Source organism: Leopardus geoffroyi, chromosome B1, assembly GCF_018350155.1.
Source record: "Leopardus geoffroyi isolate Oge1 chromosome B1, O.geoffroyi_Oge1_pat1.0, whole genome shotgun sequence".
Lineage (NCBI taxonomy): Eukaryota > Metazoa > Chordata > Mammalia > Carnivora > Felidae > Leopardus > Leopardus geoffroyi.
The window spans coordinates 113198205-113222842 of NC_059327.1; the positions used below are offsets into that span (position 1 = coordinate 113198205).

The following is a 24638-nucleotide window of genomic DNA, read 5'->3' on the forward strand; positions in this document are numbered from 1 at the left end:
TGGAAGGTATTTTTGAACTCAATGTGTCAAATTCACTCAATCACAACTGTCACTGAGCCTGTCCCTTGGTGGGAGGGAAGGAATTCTGAGGCCACTTCCTTGTGACCAGGGGAGATAAAACTGTCAGTTCTGATCTCACTGGTACATCATCTCTAAATTCTTACTGTTTTGAGCAGGAGTGAAATGATGAGAATCAAGACGGACATAAGCTCCTGACCCTGGATCTGTCTTAGGCAGGTCTCCTGCAATTTACTTTCAAAGCTCCCCAAGGGGTTCGCCCAATAATGTACTTCTATTTGATTCAGCCAGAAAGCAAATCTCTAACTCTGGTGTTGGTGATGAGAAAGTAAAGACAAGCACGGACATTTGGGTGCAAAGGAGTTCGAGCATGACCCTTTATCTAGTGGAGCATCTCTCTCTTTTTATCCCTTATCTAATGGGTCTCAATGCCGCTGGGATCCTCCAAAACCCACCCTATTTCCTGACAGGATTGTCCACCCAGAACCGTAGAAGAGCGATTTATACCTCATGGTAGTTGTTGTTGGGTTTTTTTTGTTTTGTTTTTTGTTTTGTTTTGTTTTGTTTTGTTTTTTTTACCTCAGAAGAAAGAGCAAACATGTTATTTTTACCTCCCTGATGCATTTTTTTACTGGGCATTTGACTTCAAGAATCAGGATTCCTTAATGCTAAATAATAGCATTACCAGTGGAATGATCAATTAGCTTCCTGCCTATGTCTAGATGATAATTTGAATCTGTCTTTTCCTAAGCCAATATAAACTGTAAGTATCCACTCTGGTTCTTTTAATTGGTTAAAAGTTCCCATATAATCTAATATCATGAACTTGGAATCTCAGTTATTTGAATCCAATTTCTAGCTAATATCAAGGTTTTCAAACTATAAACCTCTCATTTCCAGACAAATTAAAGGTTTTCTTGTAGCAGCTGCCGTTAGAGGGAAGAGGACTTAGAAGGGCTTGTTATTACAGAACTCAATGAACTAGGAAATTTGAGGTCTGGATTCTCCAGGACACGGAGGTGTGTGACGATCTCTCTTGTTGTAGGTACCACGGGGCTATTAATCAAACACTGTTAAAATTAAAGGTGCCATGCACATGTGGGAAATATGAGGAGACCTGGCATGCTCAGAGAGGCCAAGAGCGCCTGACATCTGCTGTCCTGATCAACGCTTACCCTTCTGAGAACAGCCGTGTACAAGCTCTGTTATTATGCACAGCTGACATTTTAAAACGTCCTTTCAAGTAGGTTCAACACAGAGGAAGCTGTTATTATGATTTTTATCATTACCACAACTGAAATTCCAGATCTACTTCTTGCTGGCCGCTTGCCATCAGGAAAGTTATTTTACCTCTTCAATTCTCAATGTTTTAATCTTTAAATTGGGGACAAGAAAACTTACTTTTTCAATAGTGTCATCAATATAAAGCTCCTAGCACAGTGTCTGATGCACTTTAGTGATTCAATAAATAAATATCCAAAAAATAAAGAAAGAAACGTTTAAGCGAATGAATGAATGAATGAATGAATGAATGAAAATATACTTGCCCTGGATATAAAAGTACCATATTATTGATAACTGTACACCACACCATACGTCTGGCTAATTTTTAGAACACCATTTGTTTCCCATGGATTATCTAGACCAAAGAAGATTTTCTGGAACATAGAAAACTTACCCCCAAGCATATAAGCCTGTTCCCTGGAACTTGGAAGGAGTTCTGTGTTGGGACCACTGATTTCATAGAGGTGATATCCTAATTAATTCTAACTTCTTTTGCTTTAACACAGTTGCGTAGGTACCAGATGTTCAGGTTGTCTACCATTACATTTCATTACTTTAAGTTACTCTGAGAAAACATCCTAGAGCACAGAGCATTTCCAAAACCGTCCTGTGACAGCTGCCTGTACTCTCTGGTTAGCTACCTATCTCAGAAGCAAGGACTGGGCTCTCATGAGCACACGTAAGAGGAACAGCCCCTTCACCCATCCCTCTCCCCCATCCTTCACCCTCCTCCCCCCACCCCACACCGTTCTGGGGGGCTCATACAGGCCACACACACACCAAATGCAGCTGCCCTTCCTGCAGCCCCAAGAGCAGTGTGCCCAGAGGGCAGAAATATCACAATTTCTCTCTAGTTCTGTTCTTTCCCACATAAGGGAAAGTAGACCATCTCTCCAATCTCATGAGGACTCTCCTCACAACTCCCACGTAAAGCCCTGCTCCCTCCTTCATGCTTATTAACAAGAAGCCAGTGTGTGGATTCTAGTCTGTAAAATGAGGGGGTTTGGCTAGTCGATCCCTGAAGCCCCTTCCATCACTCTCTCTGGATGTGTACACCCCTCATTTGGCATTTATTTATGTATGGCCTTATTTATACATCTCTTGTGCTGATAAGTAGACTAAGCATTTGTACTGGTTTTGTCTGTGTACATGTGCCTTAGCTCCCTGGCTAAATTGTAAGCTGACCACAAAGATGGACAGCTCTTCACGCTCCTTTGCATTTCCCACAATACCCAGGACAGGGCTTTATCCATAGCAGGTGCTCAAAGGATGCTTGTTGATTGCATTCAGACAGGCTTTGCATTTCTCTGATTACCACAGCCTGAAGTGTGAAAACACATGCTACTTCCTTGGTCCACACAATTCTCCCTTGGATACAGATCCAATCTTGATGAAAGGAGGAACATCCTGCTTGGTGGTGTGGGGGAGTGGAGGGAATATGGACAGCATTAGGAGCATCTTTCCTCCAGTCCCAGCCAAGTGCCCAGGAACAATTTCTTGAGTACAAAGTGGAGGATGAGGTCCGTGGTATTACCTATGCCATCACTCCCATCCCACGTGGCTTAAAACTGAAGGTGGAAGCGTACCCTCTGTCTGTCCAGTAGAATTTACGGTCAATCCAGTCTATGGCAAGACCTTCTGGCACATCTACTGCTTCCTCAATAAGCCTTTCTCGCTGAGAACCATCCATATTAGCTCTCTCTATCCACTTCAGGGCTGTATGGGCAAAATATATCTACAAAAAAGAACACAGGCATTTCTCTCTGATTTGCTTTTAAAAAATTAATGTGGAATATATACAAATGGAGTTGGTAACCTTCAGATCATACAGTGTAATCATTAAGAGCTTGACTTTGAAGATAGACACACCAGCAACTGAATTCCACCTCTGCTGCTTCCCAGATGTCTTAGACTCTTGGTTTCCTCATTGGTTAAATGGGGATAATGATACCAAATGCATTCACTGATCTATCTATCTATCTATTAAATTATATATATATTCAATTATACATATATATCCAATATATATATACTCAATTATATATATACTCAATTATATATACTCAATTATATATATATTCAATTATATATATATTCAATGCATTCACTGATATATATATTACAGATATATATATATATCACGGATATATATATATCACGGATATATATATATCACGGATATATATATATATCACGGATATATATATATCACAGATATATATATATAGATATATATATATCACAGATATATATATATAGATATATATATATCACAGATATATATATATCACAGATATATATATATATCACAGATATATATATATATATCACAGATATATATATATATCACAGATATATATATATATATCACAGATATATATATAGATATATAGATATATATATCAGTGAATGCATTTGGTATCATTATCCCCATTTAACCAATGAGGAAACCAAGAGTCTATATGTGATATATATATCACTGATATATATATATATATATATATATATATATATATATATATATGACTCTTTAGACCTGTGCTTGACACATATTTCTATTGCTACTTGGTAGTTTATTAATCTTTGATCATTGGTTAATAACAAAGTCATTATACTTGAACTCTAATGGCTTCTATAGCCTGGAAGTGAACAGTGATGAGCAGTTTAGTGGCAGCTACAAGCTGGGCTGTGTCTTCTACTGCTCAGTCCACAGCACTGCATTTCACTACAAGTCAGGAAACACAGGTTCCTTTCCTGGTTTGGCCCTTATTTATTTAATTGTGCTGCCCAAGTCATTTGACCTCAATTTTCTCAACTGTAAAAATGACAAAGTTAGACTAGATATTTGCCAGTTTCTTTCATCTCTAACCACATTTAATTTCATTTTAATTAATCCACCTTGTTTAACAGAACATACCTTGCAGGTGCAAAGCTCTTTTTCAGTCTACTATGCAGACTAGCAAACAGGTACCAGAATTTTGTGAGAGTATTAACTATGAGTCAGATGACAATTTAATGATAGCATGTGTGGAATTTTAGCTGTGAGTATATATATGCACATAAACCTGTAATCAATGATGAGAATGTTCATAAACATTCATTATCTAATGAGTTATCATTAGATAAAATAGAAAAGGTTCTATTCCATAACACAAAAATGGGTACTTCTCATATTAAACAACACTAAGCTAGAGCTCTTCTCCTCAAACTCAAATGTGCACATGAATCGCCCGGAAATCTTGTTAAAATACAGATTCTGATTCGGGAGTCAGGGTGGAGCCTGGGAATCTGCACTTCTAACAAGCTCTAGGTGACATTGATACTGCTGGCCCAAGGACCACGGTTTAAAAAGCAAGAAAATGAGAACTGGACCAGAGAAATGAAAACTAGCCACATGACTGCAAGTTCATTCTAGGTCTCTTTGATTCACCTTATAAAGAACGCTGACTGTGTAGGAAAAAAAACTAGTTTGGTAATAAATGAATCTTGAACTGATTGTTTCTATTAATTATTTCTTTCTGTTAATATAATTCTTCCATGGAATTATCTAAATTCAGTTCAAGGAAAAGAGAGAAGGATTTTTTGCTAGTGTTTAAGTACAAAACTTCTATTTGCAAATATAGTTATATTTGGCTATCAATCCATAGCAATTAAACAAAGAGTTGATTTGCTTCCCTCTGCCTCTTTTGACCATTTACCAGACTGCTTCCTTCAAATCAGGAAGAAACAAAAATACAAAGTTTAAAATTCTAGGAATTAATGCACTATCTAGTAATAATTAAATGATTAATTAAGCGCTATGTAAATTTATAATTATTGGGTGATTAACCTCCACAAGACAGTGTAACATATCATTTCAAGCACATTGTAACCTAGCACAAATATAACCAGAAATTAAAGATCAAATGGTCAGTTGATTCAGGTGATAACACAGAAATTTTTAAAACTTCATGTAAAATTGATTATTATATAAACAATGTTGTAACACTGTCATTCCCACGTGAGTCATAAAATCTGTGCTTCTGATTGCCATGATTAAGAGGTCATTGAATTCCATCTTTCAAGAACTTATATTAAATGCAGATTACTAACCCATACTTCCAATGTCCCACCCCCACCCACTCCTTCCCCTATCAGTAAATAACTAAAAACATATTTATGGCAGTCTTCCTATGTGTATGGCACTCTGCTAACCTCCCATCCTCACCTCCAAAGATGAAACTAAATTTAAGATTCTGCCCAATCATTCCCAATAAAATGGCTGAATCACAATAAGGACCAAGGCAGTGTTATGAGAACAGGAACACCCTTAAAATTTGCCAAACGATGTTCCTACATTTCTCTGTGCCTAATCATTCTGAGCTTAGCAGAGGATTTTCAAGTAGCTCAGGTCATCTGTTAGGATAAAATCCTCTACTCTGTCCTTAAAGCACAGCCACATCTGTTCAGGCGACAAAACCATACCTTATTTTCCACAGGGTCGTGATCAAGGGCAAAAACCATTCCCATTTGCTGGCTGAGCAGGGATCCATAATCTGTTCCATCAAAACGCACATGTCGAATATCTTGAGAATTGGCAAACAGCAAAAATGGCTGTGGTCCTGTTAACCAGATTCAAGTATGGCTCTGTTTAAAATATGCGTTGGAACCCAGAAAACACTTCTGACTCTTCCTTTTCATTGTACCCGCTTTCTGCAGTTCTCGTCTTCGTAATTTCCCACCAGTGTGGTGTAGGTTAAGACAGGCAAGACGATTTCTTGTATGAGGCAACATTTTACCAGATTCCCCTCTGTCTAGGTGCCAGCTTTTAAAGTGCAAATTACTTGTCAAAAGAGCCAGCATCAAATAGTGAACACCAGAACTAGAAGACGCAAGTCTTAGTGCCATAATCTCCTTGATTCACACATATGGAAACATATTAATATTAGCAGATTCATGTCCAAATAAATTCATGTCCAAATAAATACACTTCTCTGGCCTGGGCACTTCTGAAAAGGAGGCATGATTATTTGAGTTAATAACAAGACCCCTGATAATTTTCAGAGCTCAGATTACACTATATTCACTAAGGCCCTGAGAAGCTAAGAGTATTGGGGTCTAAGGCAAAACTCTGTAAACTCATCATTATGTGATCCCAGATCACAGGCATAATGAACTTTGGGAGAGATGACATTAATTTTGTATAAACCTAGGATTTCTAAAGCTGCTGAGGGACACAAGAGATACAATGTCAGAAGATGAAAAAATTGTTCAAGCATACAACTACATATTAAATCTTGACATAAAAAGGACAGAATTTGTCAAAGTCTTATGATGGCTACATTCACTGCAGAGATGAAAATCAAATCAATCAACAAATATTTATTAAACATCTCTAAAGATTATTCTGGTCATGACTTTCACATATACTGGCATCCCATGCTTGATGTTATGGTAAATATTTGCTGAGTGCTAACTGACTTAGAGATATTCCTCAAAATGATTATTATTTATGTGATTCCTATTTATATTTACAATGTGATTTTGTGTTCCATTTCCAAAAATAAAAACTCAGACTTTCTACTCAGAAGCCAAAAGCAATTTAACTCTCCATCTTTCTAAATAAAATGTTTTCACATAATCTTTTTGCAGAGACACACGTTCAAACATCCACAGCACTAACCTGATGCTGCACAACTTTTTTTGTCCAGTTGTAGGTCATACCCAGGAAAGCAACCACATTCCCAGGATACTGGGCTAAGAGGGAGGCAGAGTTGGCTACATCCACCATTATCGGGTGATGAACAGCCTATAAAAACAATCGCTTGCTGATGATGCTGTGCCATTCAAAAATATAACAATTTTTCATCAAAATATTGAAAAAGCCAAGTATATATTAGTTTTTAAATCTATCTCCATCATCATTTATACTGCTGCAAACAAGTTTATTTTTCAGACCCTAAGAACAAAATGTCACCACATTCCATTTTCCTATAACCTGATAGCTTGAATGTTAACCCTTCACATCCCAACAGCCCTTGTCCTCTGTTCTGTCACTGAGCTTGAAAACAAGAGCACTGCCAGCGGCTGCAATAAGAAATATCTTTTGATGAGTTTGACAGCTAGTCTAACTCTTGCTGGTGAGTAGTATATTTTTTCTCCATGTATTTTTGGCCTCCTGATTTCTTTTGCTTTATTAAAAAAAAAGCTACACATAACTCTTATGCTAATTTTAAGTTACATCCAGCCCTCTGTAATGCTTTAGTCTCTATGAAGATCAAAGTAGAAAGATATTTATTAGCTGCAAGGAATAGACTAAGAACTCTGCATCCATCGTCTTGTTCAATGTTGGCCACAAATACAGGAGGCATGTATGATTAACTTCTACAGATGAGAAAAATGAGAGCAAGGGGGGAACAAGTAACTAGTCCAAAGTAAGCCTGCTAGTAATGTAATGCTACCGCATAGCTGTCTAACTTGAAAGCCCTTGCTCATAACCACCACACTATGCTGTCTAAAAACCAAAAAAAAAACCACACAAACCAAAACCTGATATAAACCTATATGGTACTTCGTTGCATAAGTATCTTTCTATGTGTAATGTTGAAAAATCTATTCTCCTTTATCAACAAGATCAATTTTTAGGTGTCACTAAGAAAATTAATGTTTTCAAACAAACAAAAAGTAAATAAACTTACCACTGCATGTTTTTCCATCTGTCTCAAGCACTGAGCCTTCAGGACAGAAACATATGGGACCATCTGATGTCAGAACACAGTCATGGCTACATTTAGATGTATTGCTTGGACAGGAAATTAATTCTAATCAATGAAGCATAAGGTCAAGATTAGTGTTAAACCGGATTTGTAGAAATTTCGCAAAATCAGCTGATAATAAAAAAAAATGCTATGCTAAAAAGAGAAAGTTAAATCAAAACCAGACATTTATGAAATACTTTGGTAAGGAAGTTGTAAAAATAAAGAAAAATTTCAAATCTAAAAAAATTAAAGAAAGATCTATCATTTTAGAAAGTGAATCTAGCTTCCTCTAAGTTTCTTTTATGTCAAATAATATTTTCAAAGTTATTAGTCATCAATATTCCAAAATATTTTATTTTTTTTAATGTTTTTATTTTTGAGAGAAAGACAGAGATAGAGCATGAGTAGGGGAGGGGCAGAGAGAGAGAGGGAGACACAGAAGCCAAAGCAGTTTTCAGACTCTGACCCGTCAGCACAGAGCGGAGTTCGAACCCATGAACCATGAGATCCTGACCTGAGCTGAAGTCAGAAGCTTAACTGAGTCACTCAGGTGCCCCTATTCCGAATGTTTTTAAATGGAACTCAGCCAAATCATTTGCAAGTTCATCTGGAAAACTAACAGCTCTTGTCTGGATGGTTATTGAAACAAATCAACTGTTTGAAAAAAACTTTGCAAGAAAATTTGAACACTGTCTAGACATTTGAGGTTCTTAGGGAATTATTGCTAATATTCTCAGGTACAACAATGCTATTGTGATTATACATAAAAACTAACTGGATATTAGATGATAGCAGAGAATTACAGCTAGTGTTGTAGATGTAATAATTATTATGACTAGGTTTTTTATATACTTACCTTTCAGAGATATACAATAAATATGGAAAAAGAAATAAATATATACATAGAGAGAAATTTATATAGTTGCTTCCCAACCTTATTTTGATTTAATAGGCCTGAGTAGAGTCCAGTCACTCATGTACAAAATAACTTATCAAGGTAATTCCAATGCATACTGCTGATCAAGGCCTACCAACCCAGTTCATAGCCACCTTAGAAACATCACTGAAAATGAAAGAAAATAATGCAATAAATACTTACGATGACACCGTTTCCCATCAGGAAGCAGAATAAATCCTACAGGGCATGTGCAATAATAAGATCCAGGAATGTTTTCACACCCAAGAGTACACCCATGATTCCAAAAGGCACATTCATTGACATCTATACAACGACAACGGTAATCAGATGGTTATTTTTTTTTAATGTTGATTCATTTTTGAGAGAGAGACAGAGCATGATCGGGGGAGGGGCAGAGAGAGAGGGAGAAGCAGAATCCAAAGCAGGCTCCAGGCTCTGAGCCATCAGCACAGAGCCTGATGGGGGGCTCGAACCCACAAACTGTGAGATCATAACCTGAGCAGAAGTCAGACGCTTAACTGACTGAGCCACTCAGGCAGCCTCAGATGGTTATTTTTTCAATAAATTGTAATATTGCTAATAAGTCAGCACAAAGCAGAATATCTCACACTTGTATTTCCTGTAACTGACCATGGAAAGACTGTTTCTGCTACTCTCACAAAGAATTAAAGAAGTCAATTCAATTGTTGTGAAACCATTTTTATTGTCACAGTTTATACTTTCAAATGCATCTGTGCTTTCATACTAGAATTGCCTTCAGGAAAAAGTAGTACAATTTCCCATGAAAAGATGCAGCCACTTAAGGCAGGGACTCGTGAAAGTTCTTAATAAGAATAGGACATCCTTGCTCTGCTCTTCAGCCTTCTCAAGGCTGACAGGAGCCTTGAATGTAGGAACATTCCCCAGCAGCTTCATTCTGACGGAAACCCAACCTTCCAGGCCACTGTTTTATGCTATGGCTCTCCCCAACTAGTCCCAGGTCAACAGGAGACATATACTTAACCCATACTTAGGTGTCAAGTTTACCTGACCTCTCACCCCAGCCAATTCTACTGAATGTGTGCTGTAGCCATTGAGTGCTCTTCGTTAGTAACTCACTGGAGCTCCCAGGAGAAAGGATACAGTACTTCTCCTGGGTTTACTGAATTGGGCCTGAAGCTTCAAAACAGGAAGAGCCCTAGATAACCAGTCCTGGTGCACAGTTTCTCAAGATCCTGTCACACCTTTATGGGATAAGGTGCGGACTTCATTTACTCTTTGAGGATCTAATGATAGTTATGAAACAATCTTACTACCTTAAAAAAATCTGAAAATACTGACATTTTTGCTCACTATCAAACCCATGGAGGTCCATGGAGTCCACTCAGAGAATCCCTGCCTTATATCCAGCTCTGAGTAGCCTCTGAGAGAATTTGATCTAGGAACACAAGACATAAAGGAGATCTGAAAGTTATTACAAAGGCTTCAACAACAACAACAAAAAATTATTTTTCTTGGGGGGGAAGGGGAGAAACCTCAAGTTGGTTTCACTTCGAGGCTCTCCATGACCCACTGGAGAACAGCCCTAGCTCAGGCGGGCTACACTTGTTTTAGGTAGCTACCCCACACGTTACCTTCACAGTGCTTTCCATCTGGGCTTAAAGTATACCCCTCCGCGCACGTGCACAAATGGAACTTAGAGTCTTGCTCACACACGCTGCCTGTGCAGTTACCTTTCCTCAGCTTGCAGAGTTTCTGACCTAAAAAAGAAGATGGTTTATTTGGAGTGGAGGTGTATTTTGACAAGGGACACTGCTTGATCCCTTCGTGGTTCTTAGAAGTCTAATCTCCCTGTGACAAAAGAAGGGGTGTTGTCTTTCATGGTGGTGACACTGCTTTGGAGCCAAACAGTATTAGTCTGGATTCTGAAGCATTCAGAGAGGCAGCCCACTTATTTCTCTAATTGTATTATTCCTACAAAAGCACTCAGGATCAGACATCCTAATTAGCTGGAGATTTCATTCCTTGGGTTATAAACACTAAACACAAGTTATCAGTTTTTCATTTCTGCTTTACTTACTATATATATAAGATATAATAAAATACATTTATATTTATACGTATACAATTCTATACATTTCTCAGTGCTCATCCAGATAACTGTACTCCTTTTTTAAGTGTTTATTTATTTTTGAGAGGTGGGGACAGAGACAGAGAGAGAGAGAGAGAAAGAGAGAGGGGATTCAAAGCAGGCTCCACACTGACAGCAAAGAGACATATATGGGGCTCCAATTCACAAACCAGAAGATCATGACCTGAGCTGAAGTTGGAGGCTCAACTGACTGAGCCACCCAGGCTCCAAGATAAGTGCTCTTAATTCCCTTTATTTCACTCATTCTGATTTACTTTTATAAAAAAAAAGAATAATAATAAAACAAAAATTCTGAAAATGAAATACCTGTTTAAGAAACAAAAAGCTTCAATCCTAAGATCATCTTTTTTTAAAAATAATAGTTATAGGTTTGATCTATATATTCAGTTTTTAGGATCATTATTTAAAGAACATCTTTCAGACTTAAAATATACCACTGCCATATATCTTGTCCCCAAATTTCTGAGTTTTTTGCAGCCAGTATTCCATGTTTTACAAAATAGCCCAGGGTAAATAGCAGAATCAGCTTCATGAGGTAAGTGTTTGGGTGGAATTAGCCAAGTATATGGAACAACAAATGGCCAACTTAGCACCTTTGATTTTCAGAGCCAGAGTCAAGAGACAAACTAGTAACACATGGATCACTGCTCAAATTGTGCTCCTTCTTCTTTTTTTACCAGTTTTAACAACGACAGGATAATTTGTAACATGTTCTTAGAGATACAGAGTAAGCTTGAGTCTGAGGGCAGATTTCAGGATCCAAGTAGAAATGGAAGCCAGAACTCTGGCAAGAGGTGACAGTAAGGGAAGAAGGCCGGGGTCATGGATCAGAAGTCATGGAGGGGTTGAGATCAGTGAGAGCCTATGAATAATGAAAAGGACCCAACAGAAGCTCTGCTAAAAACACAGCTTTGCTGTGAATGGCACAGGGAACAAACCAGTGACAGCCTGAGCTCAGCAGTGCAAGAAGCTGAGGCCATTCTTTCTCCATGTAGGGCTCTTCCTCTGGTCCCTGTTTATCTACTTATAAAGATGTTTCCTTACTCTGACTGTACCAATTTCCTTCTATTTCAAGTCAGTAAACACTCTTTTTGACCAATAACACCACGACACAGTAAAAACATAACATATTCTTGCCCTCTTGAAAATGTCTCGAGTGTGCATCGAGACTACCTGGCATGCCACTCTTTAGGGATTCTGATTTGGTAAAAATCAAGAGAAAGGCTCAGGAATCTGCATTTCAGGAATCATTCTGATTCTGTTGCTGTAAGTCTTCACACACACTTTGAGGAATACCTCAAACACTGAATACTGAATGTACCAATGAAACTTCCCAGCCTCACCTCAGTTATGAATACCTCCTTTTAGCAAGTCTGTGTTGTTTCCTTGGTGATTTTAAACTTGTTTATTCAGGACACCTGGGTGACTCAGTTAAGCATCCAACTTTGGCTCAGGTCATGATCTCACGGTTCGTGGGTTCAAGCTCCGAGCCGGGCTCTGTGTTGACAGCTCAGAGCCTGGAGCCTGCTTCAGATTCTGTGTCTCCCTCTCTCTCTCTCTCTCTCTCTCTCTCTCTGCCCCTCCCCTACTCACGCTCTGTCTCTCTCTCTCTCAAAAATAAATAAAACATTAAAAAAATTTAACTTATTAGGACATGATAACAGAATTAAATATGAAATAAATCTTGCCAATTATTCAATACTGTTGCAATATCACCTACCTACTGAATCAGTTCAGATTATACGTTGAATAGTGTATTGGATACTGATTCCCAAAATTTTGTTTCTTGTCTATGGTTTTTACACTAATCACACATGTATAATTACACTGCTTTCAGGTTCCTACATGCTTCACATGTTCAAAGTGTAACTAAGCAAGATGAAAAATAAAATGATCCAAATGTTAAAAGTAAATGACTAAAATTAGGAGACAAATGCACCCACTTCAAATTTTTTTAAATGTATTTTTTAAATTTATATTTATTTTTGAATTTATAAATTTTGCAAGAGAATAACAACAACAAAAATACAGAAAGGTCTGACTTGGCCTTTTTTTTTTTAATTTGAAGATCTAATTGGCTTTATTAAATGATTCATGAATCCAGCAGCACCCTATCTAGTAGGTGGAGAGGCAGTCCCCGGAGTTGGCCATTTAATGGCACCAAAGTGCTTCCGTTTTCTTGGTAACAAAAAAATCGAGGAATTATGTTTCCTATGAATATCCCTTATAAAAACCTTTCCAAATCCAGCATGATAGGCAAGTACTTAATTAAGGACTAGGAAAACTGAGTTCTGTCTTGATTCTGCCTTTACATCAAATCATTATCTCTTTAACCTTAGTTTCTTAATCTATGAAATAAAAGTGTTGGAATAAATATGCTTCGAGATCACATATTTTAAAAATGAAATTTTTACGGTTCTGTACAGAGCCAGATGTTTGTGGTAATTTCCTCTAAGTTTATACCTCTAAAGAGTCTCAACCTTAATTACTGCTTATGATGTGTTAATAGGGATTCAAACTGCCTAATGAAGAAAAACAATTAGCATCCAGGGTAGGGGAAATGCCCTGTTCTTAATCTAGATCTAATATTACTTATTTCTTTTTTGTACTCTTCTCCTACCTCTCACCTGTGCTCACCTCTGCTCTTACTATCATCACCTTCCATCCCACTGCCATCACAATCATGTATGTACATCCTTTTTCCATTAACCAATAAGCTTCCTGAGAATAAGGCATGCATCCCATTCACATTTCATAGTCCAAACGGCATCTAGCATGGTGCCTTTTACAGCACAGGTATACCTCAAACATACAGAATGTATGCACAAACAAAGCAGAGATCATGTCACCTGCGACTTAACTCCTTTACTTAGTTTTTCCTTGAATTTCCAGTCAACCTTAGGTTAGAACTCAGACTATACCAGTCAAAGCCTCCTTCCATGCTACCACGCTGCTGATGGTTTTAATGGTACTCCTTAGCAATATATATCACTCTTTAATGGTGAAGATGGGCAGGAAAGCAATCACTATTTCCTCTAAATGGTTAGGCTGAGGATACGACCTGAATTCAGGCACCAAACACTTTAAAAGGTCATTTTAGGAAGTGGCAAAACATAGAGGATTGAGGGCTATATTTTTGTTTAATCTTCTTAATCTGCTGCTGTTCTTCAGCTTCAAATTAGGCCAAAGCTAGCACTGAAAACCACTGCGGCTGACCTCAAATAACACCCCTTCCCAGAGCCCAGCAGTGCAGCTTAATTACCTCTGAGATCACATTAAAGCTCCTAATCACGGAGTTAATGTCCACCACCAACTGCGCCTTCAATAAATGCCTGCCTAACACACAGGCTCTCGTGAGCTTTTCTAACGCTGAATAAATCTGTAAATTTTACCCTGGCCCGTTCTGAAACGGTGCACATGGGATTCCCCAACCTGCTTTGTTTCGGTGGTCACCTTTTCCCTACCTCAAATTCGCCTCAAATTCAGGCGAGTAAGACTCGCCTCATCAACAGAGCCTTCCTAGTCTCTTCCATTTGAACCCATTCACTTTAACCAGTCTTATAACTAAATATTAGCACATCCGGTATTTAGCATATACAATAAAAAATTGGAATAACATTTTATAAAGCATTTACATCTTTTAATTTTCAAAAGAAGCCCTTGACTAATCAGAGCACACATGATCTTTCATTTTACAGATTAGGAAATAGTGTCTTTAGGATCACATATGGGTAATAAGGGGTAAATCTGGGACTCAAGCTCAAGCCTTCTGGTTGTAGACCCCATTTATATATATATATATATATATATATATATATATATATATATATATATATTTGTGCATATACGTACACTTGTATGTGTGTGTATATATAACTATGGGTTTTTATAGAAACCTATATGTTATTTCTAATTTATTTTCTTTTTTAAATTTTTTTAATGTTTATTGATTTTTGAGAGAGAGAAAAAGGGCATGAGCCGGGGAGGAGCAGAGAGAGAGGGAGACACAGAATCTGAAGCAGGCTCCAGACTCCACTGTCAGCACAGACCCGGATGTGGAGCTTGAACTCATAAATCACGAGATCAGGCCTTAAGCCGAAGTCAACACTTAACCGACTGAGCCACCCAGGTGCCCCTATAATATATTTTCTGTAAGAACCTAGTTAAATTTTTGCTTCATTTATTTATTGTCTTACTCATTAGTGAGTTCCCTGAGTAAATGACTTCTTCAATTTCCTTAAAAACTTTCCGAATTGTATATTTATTCTTCTTTGTTAATAGCAATAACAAGGAAGAAAATACTAGAATGGTCATTCTGTGCTATTGGAATTCCCAATTACAATAAAAACAAAAACCACTTAGCCAGAATTCAGCTACTTGGTATCCTGAGCCATCTAAATTCCTCTAAGAATCAGAACGTAAACAAATCAACAGCCTCTGAACAGTTAAAAAATACAGTAAAACACCTTGGGCCGTGAGTAACTTTTTCTGTGAGTGTTCCCCAAGATGAACAAACATTTCTAATAAATTTTAAATTCATAAGTGAGTGATGTCTTACAATACGAGTAGTACATGACACCAAACATAACAATCACAAATGACCCAATGGTTCTTCCCTCCCTCTCTCTCTCTCTCCTCTCTCTCTCTCTCTCTCTCTCTCTGGATTGTGGCTGATTGTCTCCCATGCTTGGATGCTCAGTCTCAGGCCACAGAAATCAGTGATTTTTCAGAACGTTGGAAGGTGCCCACACCTGACACTAGTGTATGTTTTGTCACTTCAAAGCACCTATGGACAGTCCTTTGCTTTTCCATACAAGAGGAAGCTTAGGAATGCTTTGCTTCATTCTAGGTCAGGCTGCCTGCAGATATAGACCCTTTCCTCTGCTGCCTTATTGCCAGTTACATTATATACAGTAGATGACAAGATTTTATCAATACTGTGCTGTAGGGATGCCTGGGTGGCTCAGTCAGTTAAGTGTCCGACTTCAGCTGAGGTCATGATTTCGTGAATTCGAGCCCCACTTCAGGCTCTCTGCTGACAGCTTGTAGCACAGAGCCTGCTTCAAATTCTGTGTCTCCCTCTCTCCCACCACCCACTCATGCTTTGTCTCTCTCTCAACAATAAACAAACATTTAAAATTTTTAAAAAAATACCATACTGTACTCAACATCTGTCAGTGATAGTGAAAGTCCTCCTACACAATAACCCTCCTTTCTCTTGTCTCCCTCACACCAGCCATAAAGGTTTTCAAAAGTAAGCGCAGGTTAATTTGTTTATTTTTCTTTATATTTTGTATTTTCTTTATTATTTTGTATTATATTACAGTATTGTAATCATTTTTATATGAATATTTTGGGGTTGTGGAATGAATCATCTGAGTTTCCAATATTTCTTATATTTCTTTGATATACAAGTACTTTGGATTACAAGCATGTTTCCAGAAAGAATTATGCTCTCAAACCAAGGCTTTACTGCACATTCTTTTTACTCTCAGAAGAGCCCCTTGGGCCCACTCAGTCTTATTTTGTAGCCATTTCTGACGAGTGTGACCATGGCACCCCACAGCACAGAGATGGAAATGCAAGGTGTTAATGCCACTCCCATTGTCACTCCCCACCCCCACTGCATTCCCGGCTGGCAGAAGGGACTGCATGATTCCAGTAAGCCCACACATTGCCTCAGCCCAGGTTTCCAGACTACCAGAGCCAGTTACTGGGAGAGGGCAGCTGAGGTGACCCTACTGGTCATCTCTCCCACAAAGACTAGAAGCCTCAATTCAGGGCTCTTCCTAGAGAAAGATGGTACAATTTGAGTGTCAAAATGATAATAACTGCAATGAATAGACACGTGTCAAATATTTTTTTTAAATCTATGAGTTTATCAAGATGCTTAAAAAGAGACCCTTGGGGCACCTGAGTGGCTCAGTCAGTTAGGGTCTGATTTTGATTTCGGCTCAGGTCAGGATCTCATGGTTCATGAGTTGGAGTCCCACCTGGGGCTCAGCACTAGCAGAGTGCGGAGCCTGGTTGGGATTCTCTGTCTCCCTCTCTGCCCCTCTCCTGCTCACGCTCCCTCTCCCACAAAAATAAATGAACATTTTTTTTTTTTAATTTTTTTTTCAACGTTTATTTATTTTTGGGACAGAGAGAGACAGAGCATGAACGGGGGAGGGGCAGAGAGAGAGGGAGACACAGAATCGGAAACAGGCTCCAGGCTCTGAGCCATCAGCCCAGAGCCCGACGCGGGGCTCGAACTCACGGACCGCGAGATCGTGACCTGGCCGAAGTCGGACGCTTAACCGACTGCGCCACCCAGGCGCCCCAAATGAACATTTTTTTTAAAGACCCTTTATGTCAAAACAGATAAGGGAAAGAACTGGACATTTAATTTACATCTCCTATAAAAGATCCTCCCCAGGCAAATCATAGTTGATGTAGAAAAGTTCTTCAGCTAACAAATGCATAAGCGGTGATACAATTAGAATGTCATCACTTTGAAACTCTAATGAAAAAGATGGCTCTAGGCAATGATAATCAATAGCTTCTGAAACAATTATGTGAAAGGTTGATGGGAAACTTTACAAAGGATGGACCACATTGGCCACACCTGAACTGCTAATGACCCTTGAACATCACAATAAGATCCAGAATTAGCCACTACATGGCCCCTAGTGTGATCAGTAGGAAGCATACAGTACCTCCTATAAATTAGTCTTACAAAAAATCTGAATCTGATCGGTCTTCTAGGCCAAGACTATCTGCTTACAGGAAATACAGAATCATGTTAAATGACACCATAGGGTTATGATCTGCAAAATCCAAAATGTGGAAATTCTATTGGACAAATGATCTGGTTTCCCCAATAAATAAATGGCAAAGAAATACCTCAGATTAGAAAATAAACAGAGTCCATGGCCAGGCATGAGAAAAACAGCAAAAAGTAAGAGCTGACAGCAAGAAAGAAGACAGAAAAATGATAAAAGAACCATTCAAAATATTTAAAAGACATTTCAAGTAGTAGCAATTTTCTGTCAGTGCAAACCTGCATTTAAAATGCAGCTTTGGGGGCGCCTGGGTGGTTCAGTCAGTTGAGCATCCAACTCGATTTCAGCTCAGATCATAATCCCAGGATTGTGGGATTGAGCCCTGTGTCAGGCGCTGGGCTGAGCATACAGCCTCCTTAAGATTCTCGCTCTCTCCCTCTCCCCCTCTCCCCTGTCCACACTCTGTCTCTCTCTCAAATGGAAAATAATAATAAATAAATAAAATAAAACCGAGCTTTGTCTCACACTAGTCTGATGAATGCCCAGTGACATGTATCTTTGTAAATCTGATCCTAGTCATTAACAAAATATCAACAATTATTTATAAAGTTAGGAAGATATAGCCACCCATATTTTACTAAGATTTTTATGAAAAACAGAGAGATGTCGGTGTTTGAACTGGATCATTTCAAATTACATGAAAACAGAAAATAAGCATCAGTGGAAATATAATATGGTACAGCTACTGGGTGGAATATAGTATGGTGGTTCCTCAAAAAATTAAAAATGAAAATACTATATGATCTAGCAATTCACTTCTGGGTATATATCCAAAAGAATTGAAAGCAGAGTCTTCAGATATTTGCACACCCATGTTCATTGCAGCATTTTTCACAACAGCAAATACAGGGAAATCACCCAGGTATACATCGACAGATGAATGAATAAGCAAAATGTGGTATATACACACAATAGAATATTATTCAGCCTTAAAAAGGAAGGAAATTCTGACATATGTTAAAACATGGATGAAATAATGAAGGGGCGCATGCACCCCAATGTTCATAGCAGCGCCATCAACAATAGCCAAAGTATGGCAAGAGCCCACATGTCCATCGATGGATGAATGGATAAAGATGTGATATATATATACAATGGAGTATTACTTGGCAACCAAAAAGAATGAAATCTTGCCATTCGCAACTACATGGATGGAACTAGAGGGTATTATGCTAAGCGAAATTAGCTAGTCAGAGTAAGACAAATGTCATATGACTTCACTCGTGAGGACTTGAACACAAGGGAAGGGAAGCAAAAATAATATAAAAACAGGGAGGGGGACAAAACATAAGAGACTTAAAAACATTTTTTAATGTGTATTTATTTTTGAGAGAGAGAGAGAGGGAGAGAGCGTGTGCCAAGCACGAGTGGGAAAGGGGCAGAGAGAGAGGTAGACACAGAATCCGAAGCAGGTTCCAGGTTCTGTGCTGTCAGCACAAAACCTGAGACAGGGCTCAAACTCATGAACTGTGAGATCATGACCTGAGCTGAAGTCACATGCTTAACCAACTGAGCCCCCCAGGTGCCCCAACAACTCTTAAATATGAAGAACAAACAGAGAGTTACTGGAGGGGTGGGGGGAGGGGGGATGGGCTAAATGGGTAAGAGGCATTAAGGAATCTACCCCTGAAATCATTGTTGCACTATATGCTAACTAACTTGGATGTAAAATAAAATAAAATAAAATAAAATAAAATAAAATAAAAACATGGATGAAACAAGAACATTATGCTAAGTGAAATAAACCAGTCACAAGACAACTGTATGATTCTACCTATACGAGGTGCAGAGGGTAGTCAAAATCATAAAGACAGAAAGTACAATGGTGATTGCCAGAGGCTGAGAGATGTTATCGTTGATGCATATAGAATTGTGGTTTTATAAGATGAAAAGAGTTATGGATGTTATGGAGATGGATGGTGGCGGTGTTATACAACAATGTGAATGTACTTAATGCCACTGAACTGTACAATAAAAATAGTTAAGATGGTGAAGTGCCTAGGCAGTTCAGTTGATTAAGCATCCAATCCTTGATTTTTGGCTGAGGTCATGACCTTGCTGTTTAAGGGTTCGAAACTTGCCGTCAAGCTCCAAGCTGACAGCACAGAACCTGCTCGGGATTCTCTCCCCTGCTTCCCTCCTCTATCCTTCCTCTGCTCATGCACACACACACACACACACACACACACACACACTCTCTCTCTCTCTCTCTCTCAAAATAAATAAACTTAAAAAAATAGTTAAGATGGTAAATTTGTACCATTATTTTACTACAATAAAAAAATTGGGGAAAAATTATGTAAAAAAAATACTTATAATTCTAGGTTGATTCTTTTCTAGAAGTTTCCAAATAACCAAGGTTTTATAGTAGACCTCCAGCAATGACATAATTAAAATGAATCAGAGTCCCACTTGGGCTGTTTTATCTATACTAATCACTTCCATGAGCAGGTAGACCTCCAGGTGGGAGCAATTCTCCTTCACGAACTCTCAGAACTAAAGAAATTCAGCAATATTTTTTGTGCAAGAAATGAATGCAAAGTATTTTGCACAGTGTTGATGGTAGACACCCTTCATTTACCACAGAATATGCTTTTGAAACTCTTATGAGCATAACACTGGAATCTACATTTTTTTAATGTTTTATTTATTTTTGAGAAGAGAGAGTACTAGCCAGGGAGGGGCAGAGAGATTGGGAGACACAGAATCCAAAGCAGGCTCCAGGCTCTGAGATGTCAGCACAGAGCCCGACTTGGGACTTGAACTCATGAACTGTGAGATCATGACGTGAGCCAAAGTTGGACACCTAACCGACTGAGCCACCTAGGTGCCCCACTGGAATCTACACTTACAGAATACAAAAAGAAAAAAACACAGAAGAAAGCAAAGATATTTGGACCTTTTATAAAATATCCAAAGATATTTGGACCTTTTATAAAAACTAGTCTGTGAGCAAACTAGTTGCAAAAAATCACCAGAAGCTGAGCTTGAAATAATGTCATTAACACTGCATACAAAGGAGTTCCCACACTGGCTCTGAGATTCATATAATAATGTGGGTGTTGGGACAGCCAGGAGAGCATTGTTGCTTAGTGACTTTAATCACACCAACAAAATTGGGTGATCAATTCTGTGACAGCCAGGGGAGAGGGGTGTGTGTGTGTGTGTGTGTGTGTGTGTGTGTGTGCGCACGCGTGTGTGTGAGAGAAAGAGAGAGAGAGAGACAGGTTTTGGCCCCATGATCTGTGCACACCAAAGCATTTAACTACTAGGAGGCCATGGATAGATAAGAATACACAAAATTACAGATTTTTTTAAAACAAATAAGGCAAAATCTAAGATATGAAATGATAATAGTAAGAGTGTGGCTGGGGAAGAAGCATGGTGTCACTCTCTCTGGGTTCAAATCCCAATTCCTCCAGAGAGTGACCTTGAACAAGATATTGTGACATTTCTGCAACTCAGCTTTTTAATCTATAAAATAGTAATAATAATCATACCTAGTTCATAGGGTTGTTGTGAAGATTAAATGAGATAATATGGGTAAAGCCAGAGCAGATAATTCTTTACATACTCAATAATTATGACTCTTTACATTATTTCTTTTTTGTTGTTGTTGTTGTTTATTTTTTTAAAGTAGTCTGCGTGCCCAGCACAGAACCCAATGCAGGGCTTGAACTCATGACCCTGAGATCAAGACCTGTGCTAAGATCAAGAGTCAGATGCTTAACCAACTGAACCACCCAGTTGCCCCTATTTCTATTATTTTTAAGGATGACAGCCTGTGGCATTGTCCTATTTTATTTCCAATGCAGCAGCCCATGCGGCTTCTAAAATGATTATTTCTAGCTCAGACCTCTTTCTTGAGAACTAGATCAATTCAAAGAAAAAAGAAAAAGACACTAAGGCACAATGGGAATTAAGTGAGAAAACTGATTTAAAACATTGGGAATTTAGGGGCGCCTGGGTGGGTCAGTTGGTTAAGCGTCCAACTTCGGCTCAGGTCATGATCTCGCGGTTCGTGAGTTCGAGCCCCATGTCGGCATCTGTGCTGACAGCTCAGAGCCTGGAGCCTGCTTCAGATTCTGTGTCTCCCACTGTCTCTGCCCCTCCCCTGCTTATGCTCTCTCTCTCTCTCTTTCTCAAAAATAAACATTAAAAAAAATTTTAAACATTGGGAGTTTAGTTATAATAAACCAAAGGGAGCAGCCCCAGTGAAGACTGTCCCTTGCACCAAGGGAAAGGTAGGGCTTACAGCACCTAACGAAAACAACATGTACTTATATATGATACCTCTTTAAAGCTTGTTCAGCATATTATTTTGGGGAGAGAGTGACAAAGGGTGTTTTTTCCACTCTTTTTTTTCCCCAACTATTGTTTACTCGTTTATTTTTTTATAGAACAAATCTCTTATTTTGCGTTGTAGAATAGGCTATACAAAACATTTTTAGTGTATCTCTGGGCTTCTTGAAATTTCTTTTTTTTTTCAACTATTATTTATAAAATGTCCTCTATGCACTGGGGGTGCAATGGAGAGGTGTCCTCCTGTCCTCGTAGGAGTAAGGAAATTTAGGAAGATGAACAATAAGTGACAGATGAGGGAAATCTGTTATTCGCCAAAAGTTAACCAAGGCTAATCATGAGTGGGGCAGCAAAGGTGTTTCTGAAAGAAGGAAATTTGAGCTATTTCTCAGAGGATAAGGAAAATGAGCCCATGCAGAGAAGGATTGAAAGCATGTTTCCGGACATGCTGAAAGGCCTGGAGGAAAGAGCAAACATGTCTTGTGGGAGGAAATGAAACCTTTGAACATGGCTGCAGCACAGAATGTAATACAGATAATGGCAAGAGATGAAGCTGAGAACCTTCTGTGAACAGCTGTGAACAGGTTAAATAAAGAAACTGGATTTTTATTATTGGCAACAGAATTGTTGATTGGTTTTAACCAAGGAATGGCATGATTGGGCTCTGATTTCTGAAGGGTTATGCTCCCTGCAGCATGGAAAAGAGAGGCAGGAACACTGATGAAGCGGACATTAGGGATGGATCGCTGCCAGATAGAGCAAGAGTGGTTCGATGGCAAGTGGGGAGATTGGTGGGAGCTGGAGACTGATTTCATGGGGTGGGAGTGGGAAAGAGAGAAGAAAGGGTCATACCCAGATTTCTGCCTTGGGACATGGGGTGAGATGCCACCCACTGAAATAGGGGCACTGGAGTCAGGGAAAAGGGAGGTAAAAGTTGGTAGGCCAATTATTTCCTTTGTGCCAGAAGCCCTTGAAAGAAATCCAAGTAGAAATGCTCAGAAGGCAGATAAATATATAGGCCTTAATAAGGAAATTTTCCACATGCCCACTGCAGGACCCTGAGCCTGGAGGGTGCATACAGCAAGCAGGTGTGGCCCAGATGAGAGAACTGAGTGACCACCTTGAGGAAACTGGTCAGAAGTATCAGAAAACCATCCTGATGGTGAAACTGTGGTTCTACTGCTTGGCTTTGGGGCTCAGCCATTAGCTGCAGCCAGCTCCTCTATAACCAGGCAATCCGAATCAATTAGCCATGGATTATTTAAACCAAAAAATGACTGCAGTCTTCCTTATGAAGTTTTGTGGCCTTGCCCTTGGTCGGACAGTCTTCGCTGGGGCTGCTCACTTTCATATGCTATGAATAAATCCCCAGTGTTTTAAGTCAATTTTCTCTGTAGTTCAACTCTCACTGTGCCTCAGTCTCTCTTTTTTTCTTTTTGGTCTAGATCTCAAGAAAGTGGTCTGGCTAGAAAGAATAGAGTTAGGAGTCAAGCGGACTGCTGCGTAGGAAATAAAATAGGAAAATGGCATAGGTTGTAGGGCCCTTAGAGACTAACAAGGCACTTAGCCAGATGAGTGGTTCTGAGAAATCACGTGGGAAAAAGACACCTGTTTAATTTCATTTAACCCAGCCTGTCTAAACCATTTGATCCTGAAACTTTTTTGGCCCCAAATAATCCCATAAAATCCCACAGAACTAGTGTCTTTTAGAACATACTTTGATAAGTGATAGTTTAGGCATTTGGCATGAAGTAAGTTTATTGACACTCTCATGTGTATAAATACTTACATTTTATGTAAAAAATAATGTCAACCAGGTTACACGATTTTTCTCAGTTATCTCCCCACTGAAGTAATCTCGTGACTAAATGCCTTGCAAACCAAAGTACTATTACCATCCACCTGTTGTAAGCCCACTGTCCAGAAGGAACTAACAAGCCTCTAGAGTAGTATGTCTTTAAACGTGAAGGCACTTTGGGAACCTGAAGGCAGCTCCATACCATCTTCCTAGGGAGGGACAACTGCATATTTTCGTCTAACCATACAATCAAGAGATTCACAGACCCTAAGTCCCACGTGAAGAATTCCTGCTCTGCCAGGCACTAAAACAATTTACACCTATTTAATGGTAGCTGAAGTAACAGCGTCCTTGAAGTCAAAAGCTCTTCACACTTGGAGTATATATGAAGCCCAATCTTTGATCAATAACTGGAGCCAATATCACCAATGCCAAGGTCTTCTAGATTTCAGGTTAGCCTGTAGCTCTGCAGCTGGCAGCGGCTTCCCAACCAAATGTTGTTCTTTGCCAGATTGTTTGAAGCTGTTTTGTAATAAATCATTATAGATTTTCTTCTGAAATTCATGCTTTCAGTTATCGTATTTGACTTCCCTATCAAAAAAAAAGCTGAGTAATAGTGAAGGAT

At 38.8% G+C, this 24638-nt stretch overlaps 1 protein-coding gene across 5 annotated transcripts in view; it reads right to left on the reverse strand.

The window, feature by feature from the left end:
* The window catches only part of EGF (epidermal growth factor), a 98720-nt gene that overhangs the window by 40348 nt on the left and 33734 nt on the right, over nt 1–24638 (reverse strand). For all 5 annotated transcript variants that reach the window (XM_045470452.1, XM_045470436.1, XM_045470428.1 and 2 more), the window contains exons 6-11: nt 10572–10697; nt 9139–9261; nt 7980–8102; nt 6965–7090; nt 5767–5903; nt 2889–3037 (exon numbers count right to left, since the gene is read on the reverse strand). In XM_045470452.1, the coding sequence (XP_045326408.1) occupies nt 2889–3037; nt 5767–5903; nt 6965–7090; nt 7980–8102; nt 9139–9261; nt 10572–10697 (784 nt within the window). The remainder of the gene's footprint in view (nt 1–2888; nt 3038–5766; nt 5904–6964; nt 7091–7979; nt 8103–9138; nt 9262–10571; nt 10698–24638) is intronic.